Source organism: Suricata suricatta, chromosome 5 (assembly GCF_006229205.1).
Source record: "Suricata suricatta isolate VVHF042 chromosome 5, meerkat_22Aug2017_6uvM2_HiC, whole genome shotgun sequence".
Classification (NCBI taxonomy): Eukaryota; Metazoa; Chordata; class Mammalia; order Carnivora; family Herpestidae; genus Suricata; species Suricata suricatta.
In genome coordinates this window covers 12,524,546-12,542,105 of record NC_043704.1, presented here as the reverse complement: position 1 = coordinate 12,542,105, position 17,560 = coordinate 12,524,546, and the positions used below count along the sequence as shown (strand labels likewise).

The 17,560-nt window shown below is 42.7% G+C and overlaps 2 protein-coding genes and 1 pseudogene across 2 annotated transcripts in view; 2 read left to right on the top strand and 1 right to left on the bottom strand.

Annotated features, from left to right (window-relative positions):
* Window positions 1-640: 640 nt before the first annotated feature.
* On the bottom strand, window positions 641-7,623 carry LOC115291062 (annotated as a pseudogene).
* A 9,669-nt stretch (window positions 7,624-17,292) lies between these two features.
* The window catches only part of MRPS6 (mitochondrial ribosomal protein S6), a 66,262-nt gene continuing 65,994 nt past the window's right edge, over window positions 17,293-17,560 (top strand). The window contains exon 1 of the mRNA XM_029939011.1: window positions 17,293-17,339. Coding sequence (XP_029794871.1) covers window positions 17,308-17,339 — 32 coding nt within the window. The 5' untranslated portion in view covers window positions 17,293-17,307. The remainder of the gene's footprint in view (window positions 17,340-17,560) is intronic.
* SLC5A3 (solute carrier family 5 member 3) overlaps window positions 17,318-17,560 on the top strand; it is a 25,640-nt gene continuing 25,397 nt past the window's right edge. The window contains exon 1 of the mRNA XM_029939009.1: window positions 17,318-17,335. The gene's annotated coding sequence lies outside the window, so the exon portion shown is untranslated. The remainder of the gene's footprint in view (window positions 17,336-17,560) is intronic.

The following is a 17,560-nucleotide window of genomic DNA, read 5'->3' as shown; positions in this document are numbered from 1 at the left end:
GTCCAAGTTTGGGCAATTATGAATAAAGCTGCTATAAACATCTGTATGTAGGTATATGTATGTGGAAGTAAGTCTTTAACTCCTTTGGGCAAATACCAAGGAGCATGATTGCTGGATCATACATTATGAGTATGTCTAGTTTTGTGAGAAATTGACAAACTGTCCTTCAAAGTGACTACCATTTTGCATTCCCATAGCGTTAAATGAGAGTTCCAGTTGCTCTAAATCCTTACCAGCATTTTGTGTTGTCAGTATTCTGGATTCTGACCATTCTAATAAATGTGTAGCATTATCTCATTGTTGTTTCAATTTGCATTTCCCTGATGATGTACGATGTGGAGAATCTTTTCATATGCTTATTTGCCATGTATATATCTTCTTTGGTGGGGTATCTGTTAAAGTCTTTGCCCCAATTCCCCCCCCCCATTTTTTAGTATCATCAAGCTTAGTCAATATTGATAGAATACAAATTATATGCAACACATTCATTTTAGTATTACAGAAATAAGCTTTTTTATAAGCTATCTTATAGTGTTACTCTTTGGTTATCTGTTCTAAGCTGCAATATGTTGCACCAACAGACTCCCTCCCCCTGTAGCTTTTTACTATGTTATTAAATAGATGATTTCTCTCCCTCAGACAAGGTGAAAAAGAGTGCAAAAACTTCCCATCCAGAAAAAAAAATGTTAATCCAAATTCTTAGTTTTTACAGAAGATAACACCAGAAATAGGTTATGGGCAACTCTTAATCCTTTACCTGAATAGTGCTATAAGAAGTTACAGTGTTAACCAAAAGAAGATACAGGTTTCTCATTAAACATTTGTTTTAATGAGTCTCAAAATTCTGTGACAGGTTTTTGGTCAGGTTGTTTCTGTTAAAAAGTACTCATTTAAAAAAAAACCCTAATAACTGAAAACTGCCACATTTACACACCAAACAAATGGTCCTCAAAACATTTTCCTTTCCTTCTGAAGGTTTTATGATGCAGTTATTATTAACCAGTCTTTTACTACTAAACTTAAGTGGCTAATAGACATAAAGAGTTCTGAGACCGTTCTTCCACCACTAATTAAGGCGGGGATGGCAGGTATTGAGAATAATATTCATTTAGCCTTCCGAGCTTTCTGGGAAGACTTGGTGATCTTGCCTGTTCCAGCTGCCTTCTTGTCCATTGCTTTGATGACACCCACAGCAACTAGCTGTCTCTCATGTCAGGAACAGCAGTAGGGCCCCAAGGAGGATAATCCAAGAAGCTCCCAACACACTAGGCTTGCCAGCAACCATATCAATGATGGCAGCATCACCAGATTTCAAGAACGTGGAGCCATCTTCCAGCCTTTTCCAGAACAACGATCACTTTTCTCCTTCAGCACAGCAAACTTGCAGGCAACGTGAGCTGGGTGACCATCCAGCACAGGTGCATATCCAGAACTGATTTGGCCTGGCTGGTTTAAGATAATCACCTGAGCTGTAAAGCCAGCTGCTTCCACTGGTGGGTCATTTTTACTGTCACCGGCTGCATTGCCATGACAAACATCTTTGACAGCTACGTTCCCAGGAAGAGGTTCATGGTACATTTCAACAGACTTTACTTCAGTTGTAACACTGATAGGAGCAAAGGTGAGCACTGTGCCAGGTTTAAGAGCACCAGTTTCCACTTGGGCCACAGGGACAGTACCAATACCACCAATTTTGTAGATATCCTGGAGAGGGAGATACAAGAGCTTGCCAGTTAGACGAATTGATGGTAGAACGCAATCCAGAGCTTCAAGCAGTGTGGTTCCACTGGCAGTGTCATCTTTACAGGTGACTTACCATCCCTCGAACCAAGGCATATGGCTCCAGCACATTGTCACCATTCCAACCAGAAATTGGCACAAATGCTACTGTCTTGGGTTTGTAGCCACTTTTCTTGATGTAGGTGCTGGCTTCCTTACTGATTTCCTCACACCTCTTCCGGCTATAGGGTGACTCAGTGGAATCCATTTTGCTAACATCAATAATTCGTTGTTTCACATCTATGTGTAAGCCAGAAGGGCATACTCACGGGTCTGCCTGTTCTCGGAGATACTGGCTTCAAATTCACTAACACCAGCAGCAACAATTAGGACAGCACAGTCAGCCTGAGATGTGCCTGTAATCATGGTTTTGATAAAGTCTCTGTGCCCTTGGGCATCAGTGATGCTCACCGAATAAGTACTTGCTGGTCTCGAATTTCCATAGGGAGATATTAATGGTGATACCATATTCACATTCAGCTTTCAATTTCTCCAAGACCCAGGCTACATGAAGGAGCCCTTTCCCATCTCAGCAGGCTCCTTCTCAAATTTTTTGATAGTTCTTCTGTCAATCCCACCACATTTGTAGATCAGATGACTGGTACTATGAGACTTGGTCAAATCTACATGTCCAATGGCAATGACATTGATATGAGTCTTTTCTTTTCCCAGTTTGGTTTAGGTTTAGCGGTGGCTTTCACGACACCTGTGTCCTTGCAAAAAAGGTTTTGAACTATTTTTAAATCAGGTTGTTCTTTCTTTCATGGATTGTGCTTTTTGGGTTGTAACTACAAAGGCTACATACTGTATTACTCCAATTATGTTACACTCTGGAAAAGGCAAAATCATGAAGACAGTTAAAAGACCAGTGATTGCCAGAGGTTAGGGAGGAAGGAAGGATGAATAAGTAGAGTACAAAAGATTTTTAGGGAAGTTAAAATACTGTGTGATACTGTAACAGTTAATACATGTTACATTTGCCCAAACCTGCAGAATATACAGCCCCAGGAGTGAACTATGTCTATGTACACTATGAACTTTGGGCGATGATGGGTCAATGTGGGTCCATTAATGGTAACAAATGTACTACTCTGGTGTGGGATGTTGATAATGGTGGAGGCTATGCAAATGTGGGGATTGGGGGCTTATGGGCAATCTCTGTGCCTTCTGCTTAATTTTCCTGTGAACCTGGAACTACTCTAAAAAAGAAAGCATTTAAAAAAACAATACAACTTTAAAAACTTGAATAATAGTTAAAATAAATAACTGTAGGTGATCCTCTGCACATCAAAGCCTTCTTCAGGTATTAAATATATCAAGTGATGTGCTTAAGAGCTTTTGGATGGGTTTCAGTTACAACCAAAACAGTCTTGAAGAAGACATAGTTTCTCCTCCAACAGCATTGCATCATGCTTCCAGTTTGAGTGTCACCAATCTCATAGTTATATTTTTAAACTTCATTCCACTCATGACAATCCTCCACGTATGCATGGGTGGAGGATATGCCTATTGAGATGCCTGTCTAGACTTCCCTTTACTGCAAACTCTTTTTCCCCACTTGTAACCCTCCAAATCTACAAGGCTCCGAGGTAGCGGCTGGCTGTCATAATGGTAAAATTTGACCTATTCTTTTTTAAATTAAAAAAAATTATTTTAGAGAGAGAGAGAGAGAGAGAGAGCATGGGAAAGAGGGAGAGGGAAAGAGAGAGAGAGAATTGTAAGCAGGCTCCATTCTTAATGCAGAACTCCAGGCAGGGCTTGATCCCACAATTGTGGGATCATGACCCGAGCCTAATTCAAGAGTTGAACACTTAAGTGACAAAGCTACTTGGGAGCCCCTTGACCTACTCTTTAGACTTGGCTGACTGGCCCGAGGTAGACCATGAGCCCAACTAAGGCTAATAAACATGGCAATTGAAGGAGAGCCTCAGATATCTCTGGGTGGGTAGAGGGATTATATGTAGACCAAGAAGCTAGGAATAGCTATTGTCTACTGTGCAGACTGGAAAACAGAGCAAAAGGGTCCTTTAAGAGAAAGAAGAATTAAGCTTCTGAGCAGAAGGACAGAAATAAAAGATGGAGAGCATCTTAATTATAGTCTGTTCCAGAGGCCCAGTCAGCTGCACATTGCCTTGAGTACTGTGATACATCTGGTGCACTTATAATTCATTCCTCCGTTCTAAACAAACTACAGTCAGTTTCTATTACTTGTAACCAAAAGAATACTATCTAATATGTGTGAAAACATATTAAACTCATCGTGTGAAGCAAATTTGTGGGTTTTTTCTCCATAATATTTTTTTGTCAAATTGTTTTCCATACAACACCCAGTGCTCTTCCCCCCAAGTGCCCTCCACCATCACCACCACCTCTCTTCCCCCCTCCCCCTTCCCCTTCAACCCTCAGTTCCGAGGGTTTTGTTTTCAAAAGAAAAAGCTGCTTGGTTGTCTGAGTTGGAGGAACTTATCAGTATAGACCTGACTTTTGGGTTATAAGTACACTGGCCAAGGCATGTGCACTGGTAAACCCATAAACTCCAATTTACCTAAAACTCAATTCTTGGCATAATGCTAGCCTGATAATCACTTGCAAAATACCCAACATTAAATATAAGAAAGTTTCAGCTAATAGCTATTTGTGACTTGTATAGTATCTCATTATACTTGGTGTGTTTTATTGGAAGATATCCAACTGCATTATATGGTCTATGGTAGAAACTGCTAGTTCACTATCCTTTCCCAGCTAAACTTACATTTCCCAGCCCTTCTTGGAAGGCAAGCCAAAGCAATAGGGTTAAGTTCCAACTCACAGAAGACAAGTAGAGGTGATGGGTAAAACTTCTGGAACATTCCTTAAAAGGAATGCCGCATGATTTTTCTTCTCCCTTTCTGCTTCTGGAATGTGAACATGGTGCTAGAAGCAGGAATGGCCATGCTAGACCACAAGATGGAAGGCACGTGTTATGAATGGATATAAATGGGTATAAATGGATAGTAACAAGCTGGAAAAAGCCTGGATCCCCAGCTCTACTTCAATTTAGACCTTTCCATTTAATAAACCATCTTATTTAAGTCATTGTTATTTGGATATTTATTTCAGTAGTTGAATCAATACCCCAGCTACAACATAGCCTTTACATGGAAAAATAAAAATGAATGACTATTTCCTACAAGAGGAATTGTAGCCATCATTCAACAAATGTTTATCAAGTCACCAAGGTCTGAATGTGAACAGCTGAGCACCCTTGGAAAAACTGTCCAGGCTGGTGAAGCAATCCAGACCATGTGAGATGATGAGTGCCCAATGGAACATGGGGCATACAGCCCAGGGAAACAAAGGTTTAGGATAGGCCAGAGCACTGTCTTCAGGCATAGGAAGAGTTTATGCGGAAGAGGGGATAGACTTGTTCTGTATGGATCCAAGGCGCTGAACTAAGACCAACAGGTTTATGCAGGGCCTGAAGTGCTAAGATGTAAAGAGTTCTACGTTGACTTAGGTTGTTGTCTGCAAGTGACATAAACAGATTCTATAATCTGAGGCAAAAGTGAAATTTATTCGAATGATAAATTTATTGGAATGATTTAATGATATTTGGAGGAATCTCAGGATTGACTAGAGAACTGGTCAGGAACCAAGAGTACTCTGGAGCATTGGTTAGCAAGAAGTACAGCCATTGAGAAGAAAGGGCCTGGTGAGCATGATGAGTGACCTCTAACTGTTCCTCATATCACTGAGTCATTTACTCTGGACTCAGAATCATGAGAGAGAGTCTGATGGTTGCACACGGATCATTTTCCATTCGCTGACTGAACATGGTGGAATAGGGGAAAACCTGTCCCTGTTGACCGGAAGTCAGGCACCACATCCAAGAGGAACCCAGATATTATCAGACAGATAGCCAGTGCTACCTCTTTGATACTTTCAAAGCCTATGAATCTGTGACCAGTGTCTCAGGATTGGGAGGGACTTGCCCATTCAGAGAAGTTACCTCCTTTCCACATTCCTCCTGTATGCTCATACACTCTATGCTGAATGATTCTGACAACAAAAAGCTCCCTTCCTTCTTGTAGTTAAGATAAAATAAAGGCTGAGTGTTTAGACTCTCTACCTGACACTCAAGACTGTCCAACTGTGTCTCAAGTTTGTAAAGTCCTGTAAGTCTTCTCCAGACACCTTTCCTCCTGTCAAACTTATTCACTCAATGTCACCATCCTCTGACCCGACCAAAACATCTTGTGTTTATCCACTTTTTTCCTCCCATCTATCTAAATGTTATCCATTCTTCACATTCCAGCTCAAATCCCACATCCTACATGAAATATTCCCAAGCCATCCTGGCCCAAAGTCATGTGTCTTTAGAAATGTTTGCCTGTACTCTTCATTAGGCAGTTAATCACTCCCCTTTTATGTGTTTTCTATTCCTTAGAATTAATACTTAAACCCTGTTGGACAATTTTGTTTTAAACATATTATATCTTCTCTCTCTACATAGATTAAAATTTCTTAAAGACATGGACTATTTCTTATCCATCTTTGCATCTCCTGTAGAGCTTAAAATTCTTTCCATATGGACCTTTTTTCCCCTCTTAATTGATGTGAATACCAGAGGTGAGTGTGGTTTTGACCTCTTCTTACTCAGGAATTTGAGGCAGGGGAAGCAGGGTAAGTTGAGGGTAGAGGTATAACAGAACAATGACCTAGAATGTCTTTCCTGCGTATAAAAATGTGAATGATTTATATTTTTTAGCTTTTTTAAGTTATAATTGATACATAGTAAGTCACACATATTTGAAGTATATAATTTGATACTTGTTGACATATGTATACATCCATGAAAATATTGCTCTAATCAAGATAATAAAAATGCCCATCATCCCTAAACATTTCCTCATGCCCCTGTAAAATCCCTTTTCTTCACTTCTACCTCAAGCAGCCACTGATTTGTTTGTGTCACTGTAGTTTGAATTTTCTAGAATTTTATATAAATGGAATCATTTGGTATGGGGTTTTTTTGGGGGGGGAGGGGTCTGGCTTATTTCACTCAGCATAACTGAGATTCATTCATGTTGCTGAACATGTTACTAGTTCTTTTCTTTTTATTCCTGAGTCATATTCCATTGTATGAAATGAGGGTGATAACAGTCCTCACCCATAGAAATGCTGTGAGCATTAAGTGAATAATACAAAAAAGATATGTAAAGTGACACTTAGTAAAAGTTGGTTTTTATATAATTTCCCACATAAAACTAATCATAATTAGTTGGGTATTACTTAATCCATTTAATGGATAAACAACCTAAGACATAAAGAGATGAAAATGACTTGGCCAGGGGGCTCCTGGGTGGCTCAGTCAGTTAAGCATCCTACTCTTGATTTCAGCTCAGATCATGGTCCCATGGTTTGTGGGGTTCGAGCCCTGCATCAGGTCCACACAGACAGTGCTGAGTCTGCTTGGGAGTCTACCCCTTCCCCAACTGCCAGCGTGTGAGCATGCTCTCTCTCCCTCTCTCTCTCTCTCTCTCTCAAAATAAACAAGTAAACTTAAAAAAAGAGTTCAAAAAAGAAAATAACCTGGCCAGTGCCCTGTAAAGGTAAAGATTACACTTAGGTGTTCTGACTCTCAATCCATGGAAGATACAGTTCTTTTTATAATGTAAAATCAGAAGTCATATCCTATCACTTCCATTGTATTCAATTCCTTAGGGATTTTTAAATGTGGATCACACTCAAGGACAGGGAATTATACCAGCAGGCGGAGATCATAGGAGGCCATCCTAGAGGCCACTTACCATAGGTCCCTTCTCTTTGCCACTTGGCGGTGACACAAGTCTGGTAGGTTGGCATTGTGATCAGAAGCTTCTGAAATACGGAATGAGGAGCCAAAGAGAATGTTCCCAAGCCAATGACCTAAAGGGAGACTTTGTTCTTCCCTCATGGAAAGAATGTGAAATCTTAGTTCCTTTGTCCGTCATTGTATACTGGCCACACCTTTTAAGTAGGAAGCACAGTCTGCGGGTAGGCCCATAGAAAGAAGGGATGTGGGGCACCTGGGTGGCTCACTCTTAAGCATTCGATTCTTGGTTTGCAAGTTCGAGCCTTGCATCATCAGGCTCTGTGCTGATAGTGTGGAGCCTGCTTGGGATTCTCTCTCCCTGTCTCTCTGCTCCTCTGCTCACATACTCATCTCTCTCTCTCTCTCTGTGTCTCTCTCTCCCTCCCTCTCTCTCTCTCTCTCTCTCTCTCTCTCTCTCTCTCTGAAGGAAGGAAGGAAGGAAGAAGGGAGGTATCAGAGTTGGGTCAAGCAGTTTTCCTCTGCCTTCAAGATGACACCAGAAACATGTTCATATGGAGTTGGCATCTCATTTATTTATTTATTCACTTATTCTCCAATATTTTCTCAGCATCTATCATGTATCAGTCCCTCCCATTGGCACTGGGGGCACAAGAGTTTCTTTTTTGAGAATGTATGTATTAATTGCTAAGGCCACAGGGTAACGAAGAGATGACACTGTGTTAGTTCAGGCTCTCTAAGAAGCAGACAGCAAGATAGAATTAGACAGGTAAGAGATTTCTTGGAAGACATGCCCATGAAGGACCAAGGGAGGGAAGCAGAGAAGGCGGGGAGAAGACATTGCAGGTCTGACATCTGTGCAGGACGGAGGGGAGGGGACTGTAGTACAATTCCAAGAAAGATTTGTTCAGGTCACTGGGAAGTCCTTGAGCCCAAGTCACCTATCAGAGGAGTCCTGTGTGTAACAGAAATGAACCTGGGGAGCCACCAAAGGGACATGTGGCTTCAGAACTAATACAACAATGGGTCCAGAGGGACAGCAGCTGGGGATCTGAACAGTATTTTTTCACTTCTGTCCTGTGCATGCTGTAACAAGGTACGGTTAATGTGATGACAGAGTGAGCACAGGTGCTAAAAAGAGCACCAATGAGGTGCACCTGATCTAGACTTTCAAGTTTAGGCTAGGCTTTCTACATGGCAGTGGTCAAAACTGAGACATGAGCAGAGGACAGGGATTAGCAAATTGACATATCCTGCAGGAGGAAGTGCAAGCTGGCACCACCACTCTAGAGAACGGTTTGGCATTACAATAGAACAGCTACATGGGAGGTAGCATTCCACTCTGCACGTGTACCTGTATGCACTGGTCTATGTGTACAGGTGTTCCCGGTGGTATTATTGGTAATAGCCACCCACAAAGGAAACAACCATGTCTGTCAAACCAACAGATGTACAGTGGTGTAGCTGAACAGTAGAGTAGTTTCAGTGATGAAAATAAATGAGCTACAACTACACTTAATAACTTGGAAGAATGAGCCGGGGGGTGGGTAGGGAAAGTGACATTCTCACACTGCAACATTCAGAAAGTGGACTGAAATAGGCTATGGATTGGGGAATGCATGCAAAGATGGTAAGATTAGAAAGAAAAGCCAGGAATGGGGGGAGAGGAGTGGGCCTGTTTCTAGAGAGGCACGGAAGAAGATTCTGGAAAGTGGGCTTCTGAGATGCTTGTGAAATAATTCTTAAAATTCTCTCTATGTGTTCCATGCAGTCCCTGTCTGTATATCTCATAATTAAAAAAAAAAAAAAAGTAAGGGGCAAATAGGAGTAGGCTAGGGGAAGGGACTGGGGTCTGTTCCAGGCTGAAGACAAAAGGCAGCAGGGGAAACGTGTGCAGAGCTCAGGGGCTGCAAGCACCACGGAGTGACACTGAGGAGTGGCGAGAGGGATGGAGGCAGGTGTGTGGAAGTCGATGGGGAAAGGGGTCGGTGCTGCAGGAGGAAGGACATTGTATCCCCTGTTGAGGAGTTTGGACTCAAGTATTTAAGCTGCGCAGAAACTGAATCAGATATGTGCTTTCAGAAAGATCCTATGGCCACAGTGTGGGGATGTACCTTACAGTACCCAGATGGGTGGCAGTGAGGTCCTGTTGCCTGCGGCACTTACCCAGGACTTGTAGCTGTGGGCTTGCAGCTGGAGTCAAGTTTAATAGCACCGAGGTTTAATTCACCAGGCCCGAAGCTGCTCTTCCTCACTGTCAGACCAATGGCCCTCCTTTCTGCATGTAGGATCGTGGACATTTCTTAAGCACTGAATCATTAACAGTAGGAGGAAATTCTCGTTTCTGGCTGCTCTCTAATGTCAACCAGCCAGATTACTGATTGAAGATAAAGTGTCATCCTTGTTCCCAAAGGTCCTCTCATTTAGATGCTGGACATTTTGGGGGCAGTGGGGGAAAGAAAAAAAAGGAATTTGTAAATAACTGATCATTGCAAAAACTAACCACTTAGGAATTCCCCTTTAGAAATCATTTAATGATAGCACTATATGTAATGATTCTTTAATTACTAAAATGACTCTCCTTTTGCAATAATATAATACAGGAGCCCTTGGTTAACATGGTTATTTAATATTTTCTTAGTAATTATGTATGTAGTAGTAAGGTCAGTTATGGACTTCTTTATTCAAGTTGGGAGCTAAATTCCCAAGGTTCTTCCTACATATTCTCCTCAGGTCTTGGTAACCCTAGGCTGAAAGTTCAAGATGGTTTATTGCAGAAGGTATTACCTGATAGCTCCCAGTTATCTTGTAATTTTAATTGCATGTAGGATTTTTCCCCCTGCAGCATAGATAGCTGCTGTTATGGTTGCCATTAAGTTTATTTTTTAAAATATGGGCAATTTGAAAAAAAAATAGATATTATCTAATACTAAAATATTATATTCTGACTTGGTACGCTCTAAAGTATAAAATCTTCCTCATAGCTGCTTTTGAGGGGTTTGACTTCCTAACCAGAGAATTTCTCCATTGCAAAAGATCATTTACCTCCTGAATATGTTGCCTTTTGGAATCACCTCTGCTTCCCATATGCTCATACCTGCCCATCATCTGCCTTAGTAAATGGAAAGTCCAATGATGTTCAGATCAGATCAAGGTCACAATTCTGTTTTGACCCTGAATCAATGGGGGTGGGTGGGGTGCATAACTCTTGGATATAATTTAATGCCTACAGGTGTTTTATCCTTTTATCAAATCTATGCAACTCTTTCTTGTTATAATTAGGGCAGTCTCTCCCACATGAATCTACAGAGTCCTAGCAACCCTGGGTGAGATGATTCTCACAGAGGGTTGGACTTTGAGATGATATTTGTATATTTAAAAAAGTTTTTTAAAATGTTTTTATTTATTTTTGAGAGATAGAGAGAAACAGCATAGGCAGGGGAGGGTCAGAGAGAGAGGGAGACATAGAATCCAAAGACAGCCTCCAGGCTCTGAGCTGTCAGCACAGAGCCCAACACGGGGCTTGAAACCCACAAATGTGAGATCATGACCTGAGCCATAGTTGAACGCTTAACCGATTGAGCCACCCAGGCACCCCAGAGATGATACTTGTACATTGACCTTCTTACCAGGAAGTGTTGACACCCAATTTTCAACATTTCTTGGGTGGCCAGATAATTTAGGTGGCGAATCTGCACAGGCTTTAGGACTATCTTTTTCTTTCATTTAGTTAAAGCCCTGAATAGTGAGACTATTTAGAGCAATCAAAGATATCACCTCAGAAGATTATAATCTTGCTATGAAGATTTATGAAGATAAGACACCCTGAGGAAAAAATATTAATACATTGAATTGTAATAGAAGTTTCAGGAGTTAGGAGCTGAGGAAATACCACATATAGGCGTGACCAGAACAAAGGAAAGTCAGTCCAGAACGTGTATTGAACAGAAACCCGGGATCCATTGTTGCCTCCCCAGCTACCCCACAATATTCAATCAGTCATCAAATCCTACAGATTCTATCCCCTCACACTCCTTCCTTCAACTTCTGCAGCTCCTACCCCCTGGGCCTGTGCCACCCTCTCTGAGCTTGACCCAGCAGGGGCACTAGCCCCTTCGAATCTACTGGGGTATGATTACCTTCTGCCCGTCCGTGTCCAGCCCTAAAGCTGCTCTGTGCTGAGCAGGCCTGGCTTGTGCACCTCTCAGGCCTCACCCTGAGATGGCCCCCTAGTTTGTTTTGCGGGATGCTCCCACTCGCTTTAGTTAGCACCTCCCCAAAGACCCCTTCGGGTGCTGCCTCACCCCCCCACCCCCACCGCACCGTCTCCAGCTCACAGCCTTTGTCCTTTTACTCAATCTAAAACCCTTCCAGGTGTGTTTTGGATTTTGCACTCGTGGAGAAAGAACACAGGCTGTCGCCCGCCTCCAGCATCATTGACACTTAACATTAGTGTCCCACAATAGATCGCTGTAGACATTGTAACTAAGCTCTTCCGGAAGTGAAGATGCAGGAAGGATTTCGTTTTTGTAAACTTCAAAAATACGGTATTTTTTCCTAAAAAAGACATTATGGTAAGGAGAACATCTCCCACAAACATCTCACAATTTTGGGGGGGGGCCGGGGAGGGGAGGCAGAGGTTAAAGTGAGGGAACATTCCATTGAGGCAACTTTTGCTTCACTTTTTCTTATAAAGTGGAGCCCAAATTTGAGCCGCCTCCCCCAAATAAAAACATACTTGATCAAAATAAGAAAGACTATAAGGAAATTAGTGGATTAAAAGAGCTCTAAAAAGGCCTGACCTAAAAACATACGTATAACGCACATAATGTTTCACACCGGAAGGCTCCTCTATGAGGGTCTACACATAGGGTGACGGTGTGAGCAAGGGGGTTTAGAAATACCAGTGGGTTCAGGGACGCCTGGGTGGCTCAGTTGGTTGGACAACTGACTTTGGTTCAGGTCATGATCTCGTGCCTTGTGGGTTGGAGCCCTGTGTTAGGCTCTGTGTTGACAGCTCGGGGCCTGGAGCTGCTTTGGATTCCGTCTCCCTCTCTCTCTGCCCCTCCCTCACTCATGCTCTCTCTCTCTCTCAAAAATAAACATTAAAAAAAAGAAAAAGAAACTCCAGTGAGTTCACTAGTAAAACATTTAAACACAAAATAAGTTTGAAATGTGACTTGAGTCTGGGTCATCAACTGAGGAACAAAGATAGATGCTGAGCCGTCAGGCCAAGAAATGGCGGCGACCTTTCTCAGGAGAAGGTGATAGCTGAGGACAGTGATGACTGAGGACAGCTTAAAATATGACCTGGTTGGACTGTGGGATTATTTTCCTTATTAACTGAAAACATTCACATTTCTTAACTTCTTGGGAGTTGTCTTTAGGTGCAGGAGGCCTGTTTTTGACATATCTTTGGGAATTAATGACCTTGCGTGAGTTCAAGGTATAAAGCCTTATTATACAGTAATATAAAATAAGAAGGTAAAAATGATTAAACTGCCCCAGGGCATACGCTGAAGTTACTTTGTAGAAATAGGGCTGGATTTCTACTCCTGTTTTTATTTTTTTTTCTATCGCCTCTCATAAAACCTTACTTGAAGATGAATCAAGATGTCTAGTTAATCAAATCTATACCATATAAAATGGGAGATGCTATGATGCAGAATAATTTTTTTCTTGTATAACTGAAGTTTTGGATTCTTCCACTAATACCACCGCATTACCCCCTTCTCCCAGCTCCTGCCAACTGCTATTAGACTCTCTGCTTTTATGAGTTTGACTCTTTCAGATGCCTCATGTAAGTGATATGTAGCATTTGCCTTTTTGTGTCTGTATTTGTCCTTCAGTTTCACCCACGTTATCTCAAATGGCAAGATTTCCTTCTTTCTCAAGTCTGACTACTATTCCATTGTACCACATTTTCTTTATCTGCCCACGGACATTTAGATTACTTTCACGGCTCAGTTACTGCGAATAATGCTGTAATGAACACGGGAGTGTAGATATCTCTTCAAGATCTGTTTTCAATGACTTTATTTTTTTAGTTTTTTAAATGTTTACTTATTTTTGAGAGAGAGACACAGAGAAAATGGGGGAGGGACAGAGAGGGAGGGAGACAGAATCTGAAGCAGGCTCTAGGCTCTGAGCTGTCAGCCCAGAGCCCAACACGAGGCTCGAACCCACAGACTGGACCCCAAGATCATGACTTGAGTTGAAGTCGGATGCTCAACCAACTGAGCCACTCAGGCACCCCTCAATTCCCTTAGGTATGTAACCAGAAGAGGGATTGCTGGGTCATATGAGAGTTTTATTTTTAATTTCTTGAGGAGTCTCCGTACTGTTTTCCATAGTGGCTGCACCAACAGTGTACGACAGTTTCCTTTTCTCCATATCCTCGCCAACACTTAATAACTCTTGACACCATTCTAAGAGGTGTGAGGTGATAGGTCATTGTAGTTTTAATTTGCATTCTCCAGATGATTAGTGATGTTGAGTACATTTTCATGCACCTGCTGGTCCTCCTTTCATTGCCCATTTTTAAACCAGATAATTATTTTTGTTTGTTGCTATTTTTGTTATTGACTTATATGAGCTCCTTATATATTTTGGATATTAACCCCTCACCAAACATACAGTTTGCAAATATTTCCTCCCAATCTCTAGGTTGCCTTCTTATTCTGTTGATTATTTCCTTGCTGATAAGCAGCTTTGCAGTTTCATGTAATCACATTTCTCTATTTTGCATTTGTCGCCTGTGCTCTTTGGTGTCATATGCAAAATATCATTACCAGGGTCAACATCAGGAAGCTTTTTCCCTATGTCTTTTTCAAGGATTTTTATGGTTTCAGGTTTCATATTTGTCTATCTTGATTTTTGTGTGTGGTGTAAGATAAGGGTCTGATTTCATTCTTTTGCATGTAGATATCCATTTTCCTCAATGCCATATATTAAAAAGACTGTCTTGGGCACCTGGGTGCCTCAGTCAGTTAAATGTCCAACTTTGGTTTTCACCTCAGGTCATGGTCTCACGGGTTTGTGGGATGGAGCCTCATGTAGGGCTCTGTGCTGATAGTGTGGAGCCTGCTTGGGATTCCCTCATTCTCTCACTCTCTCTGCCTGTCTCCCCCTCATGCTCTCTCTCTCAAAATAAATAACCTTAAAAATAAAATAAAATAAAAAGACTGTCTTTTTTCCATTGTGTATTCCTAGACCGTTGTCAACATCAGTTGACCATTAGTTGATCATACATATGTGTTTATTTCTGGGTTCTCTAGTCTGATTGGTCTGTGTATCTGTTTTTATACCAGTACCCTATTGTCTTAATTACTACAGCTTTGTAATATAGTTTGAAATTAGGATGTATGATGCCTTCCACCTTTGCGCTTCTTGGTCAGATTTGCTTTCACTATTCTTTTGTGGTTCAATGTGCATTTTAAGATTTTTTTTTCCTATTTCTCTAAAAATTGTCATTGGGTTTTGATATGGATTGCATTGAATCTGTAAATCACTTTGGGTAGTCTGGGCATTTTAACATTACTTCTAAACCATGAACATGGATATCTTTTCATCTGTGACTGCTTCAATTTCTTTCATCAGTGTTTTATACTTTTAGTGTATAGATCTTTCATCTCCTTGGTTAAGCTTATTTCTAAGTACCAGGGTAATTTTAATACACTAAATGCTATAGTAATGTTTTATAACTCTAAATGATGACTTATATACATAGTACAAAATTCAAAGAACCTTTCGGTGAATTTAAATTTGTACTTATAATAGGAAGACACTAAATTTGCATTAGCTTTCCTTGTGATTTTATCATTTTATAATGAACCCATGGGCATTCTGGTGTTGAGCTTTAAAAAAGAACAAGTTGAAGTGGGAAAATCAGGGAAGCTGCCCTACTTCTTCTTCTCAGAAGAAATGGGGTGAGCCCTGTGGGCAGCCACCAGATTGGGAGGGCTAGGGTGCTGTGTTGAGGCATTATGTAACCAGGCTAATTTCATTATATGGATGGTCACAGCCTTGACCCCCTCACTCATCCCTGAGCATTAGCTAGGAAAAACTATGGAGCTTCTAAGAGGAAATGCTAAAAGTTAAAGTCAACTGGTGGTATTTCCCTGGTCTTTGGCTTGGCATATTACTTTGGGGTCCATATTTTCTCATTCTCAAAATGGGATACGTGGCTGATAACAGGAGGGACACTTGAAGCAAAGATCATCTTGGAAAACCTATAACTCACTTCTGGAAGTTCAAATATTCTTTGCTTTCTTCTGTAGTTCATTTATAATATTCTTTTTTTTTTTTAAACAAAAGAAAATTAGCACTAACTAGCTAATTTGTATTAATGCCTGTGTAGTTTATCCTTGGAAGAATACGGGTTGTGGAGAAGACCAAGAGTAGAAAATGTTAAAACCCAAATATCACAGAGTAGGCATGTTTAAATCTTTACCTTTGGTGGGGGGTGTGAGGTAAGCTGTGGGAAATACTAAGGTCTCTGGATAAGGTGACAAAGGGCCTCTAAGTTTACATGGAATAAACGGTAAATCTACCAAATAATATTATTAGCACCTTAGTCTATGTGGTAGGAAAGAACCAGAGGCTGGACTAAGTATGGGCTCAGCCTTCCTATGTGGATCCAAATTTTCTCTATTACTGTTTGACCTGGGCCTAGTTACATAACCTTTGCGTGCCTGTATTTTTGAATCCCTAAAGTGGGAGTTAATAATAGCACGTGCCTCATAAAGCAAGAATTTTTGGAGAGGCGTGTGAAAACCCTAGCGTGGTGCCTGACACACACTAAGTGCTCAGTAAGTTTTACCTAGTATCATTAAAGCACTTTGAAAGCAAACATTTCACCTACAGGTCCTTTTCATGGGACAAGAATGTGCAGGGGCGACAATGGCAGGGGGCTTAGCCTCTATGGAGTGGAGCTGGAGAAAACGCATTTTGTACAATCCTTCCCAGGGAAAGTACAGCCAGCGGCTGGAGGGAAAGGTGAGCCCTGTGTGCCTGTTTTGAGGGTAGAGGGTATGCACATGAGACTCTCCTCCAGGGCACGCTCAGGCTCCCACACAGTTACTAAACGGCTTTCCAAGTTCTCAGCTGGTCCTCTAAACGAACGCTGAGCAAACATTTAAAGAATATTGGTTTGAGCCAAAGTATTAGTCTGCCCTTGGCAACTACACGTGGGTCAGACCGGGCTCACACAACAGATGCCTGTGTCGCGCCTCACTATGTGTGTGCAGGCACCGTTGTCGGCGGTTTACGTGCATGAGCTCACTCAAAGGCATCGCGGCCCTGGGAAATAGGTGCCTTTCACATCCCCTTTCCGCAACAGCCTGCCAAGGTCAGGCTGCCGGCGAGGGACGGGCCTGACCCGGCCCACAACCTGCGCCTTGCGCCCACCTAGCCGGGGAAGGGGCCCCGGGAATCCGCTCCTGCAGCCGCGTTGAGGTCGGCGGTGTGCAGGGGGCGCGAGGAGCAGGGTGCCCCAGGCATCCCCTGCGGTCAGAAGCGTAGTCCTTACCCGGAACATTCTGGAACTCCCCTGCGCAACCAGCTGCGGGAAGAGCCCAGGTCCAGCCGCGACCCCGCCCGGAGCAGCGTGGACGCCTAGAAGGTCCCCCGCGCCGAGAAGTCGCGGGCGAGAAGCGCGCGCACGGACGAGACCGCACTGTTTAGCGCACGCGCACGAGGGCGCACGCTCGCCCGCCGCCCAGGATGAGACGGAAGGCATGGAAAGTTCCAGCTGGTTCGAGAACCGTAGGTAGCTGGAACCGCGGCGGCAGGGTCGGAGGCGGAGTGCGGCCCGCGCTGGCCCCTCCTGGCCGGTCTCGCGGCGCCGCCCCCGCGCGAGGGCTGCGGGGCAGGGGATCCAGGCAGGGAAGGCGCGCCTGGGGGTAAAGGGACTGTCGAGGGGGCGCGGCGCGGCCGCCTTAAGGAGGGGGCGGGGCGGGTGCGCGAGGGGGGGCGGGGCGCGCCGAGGGG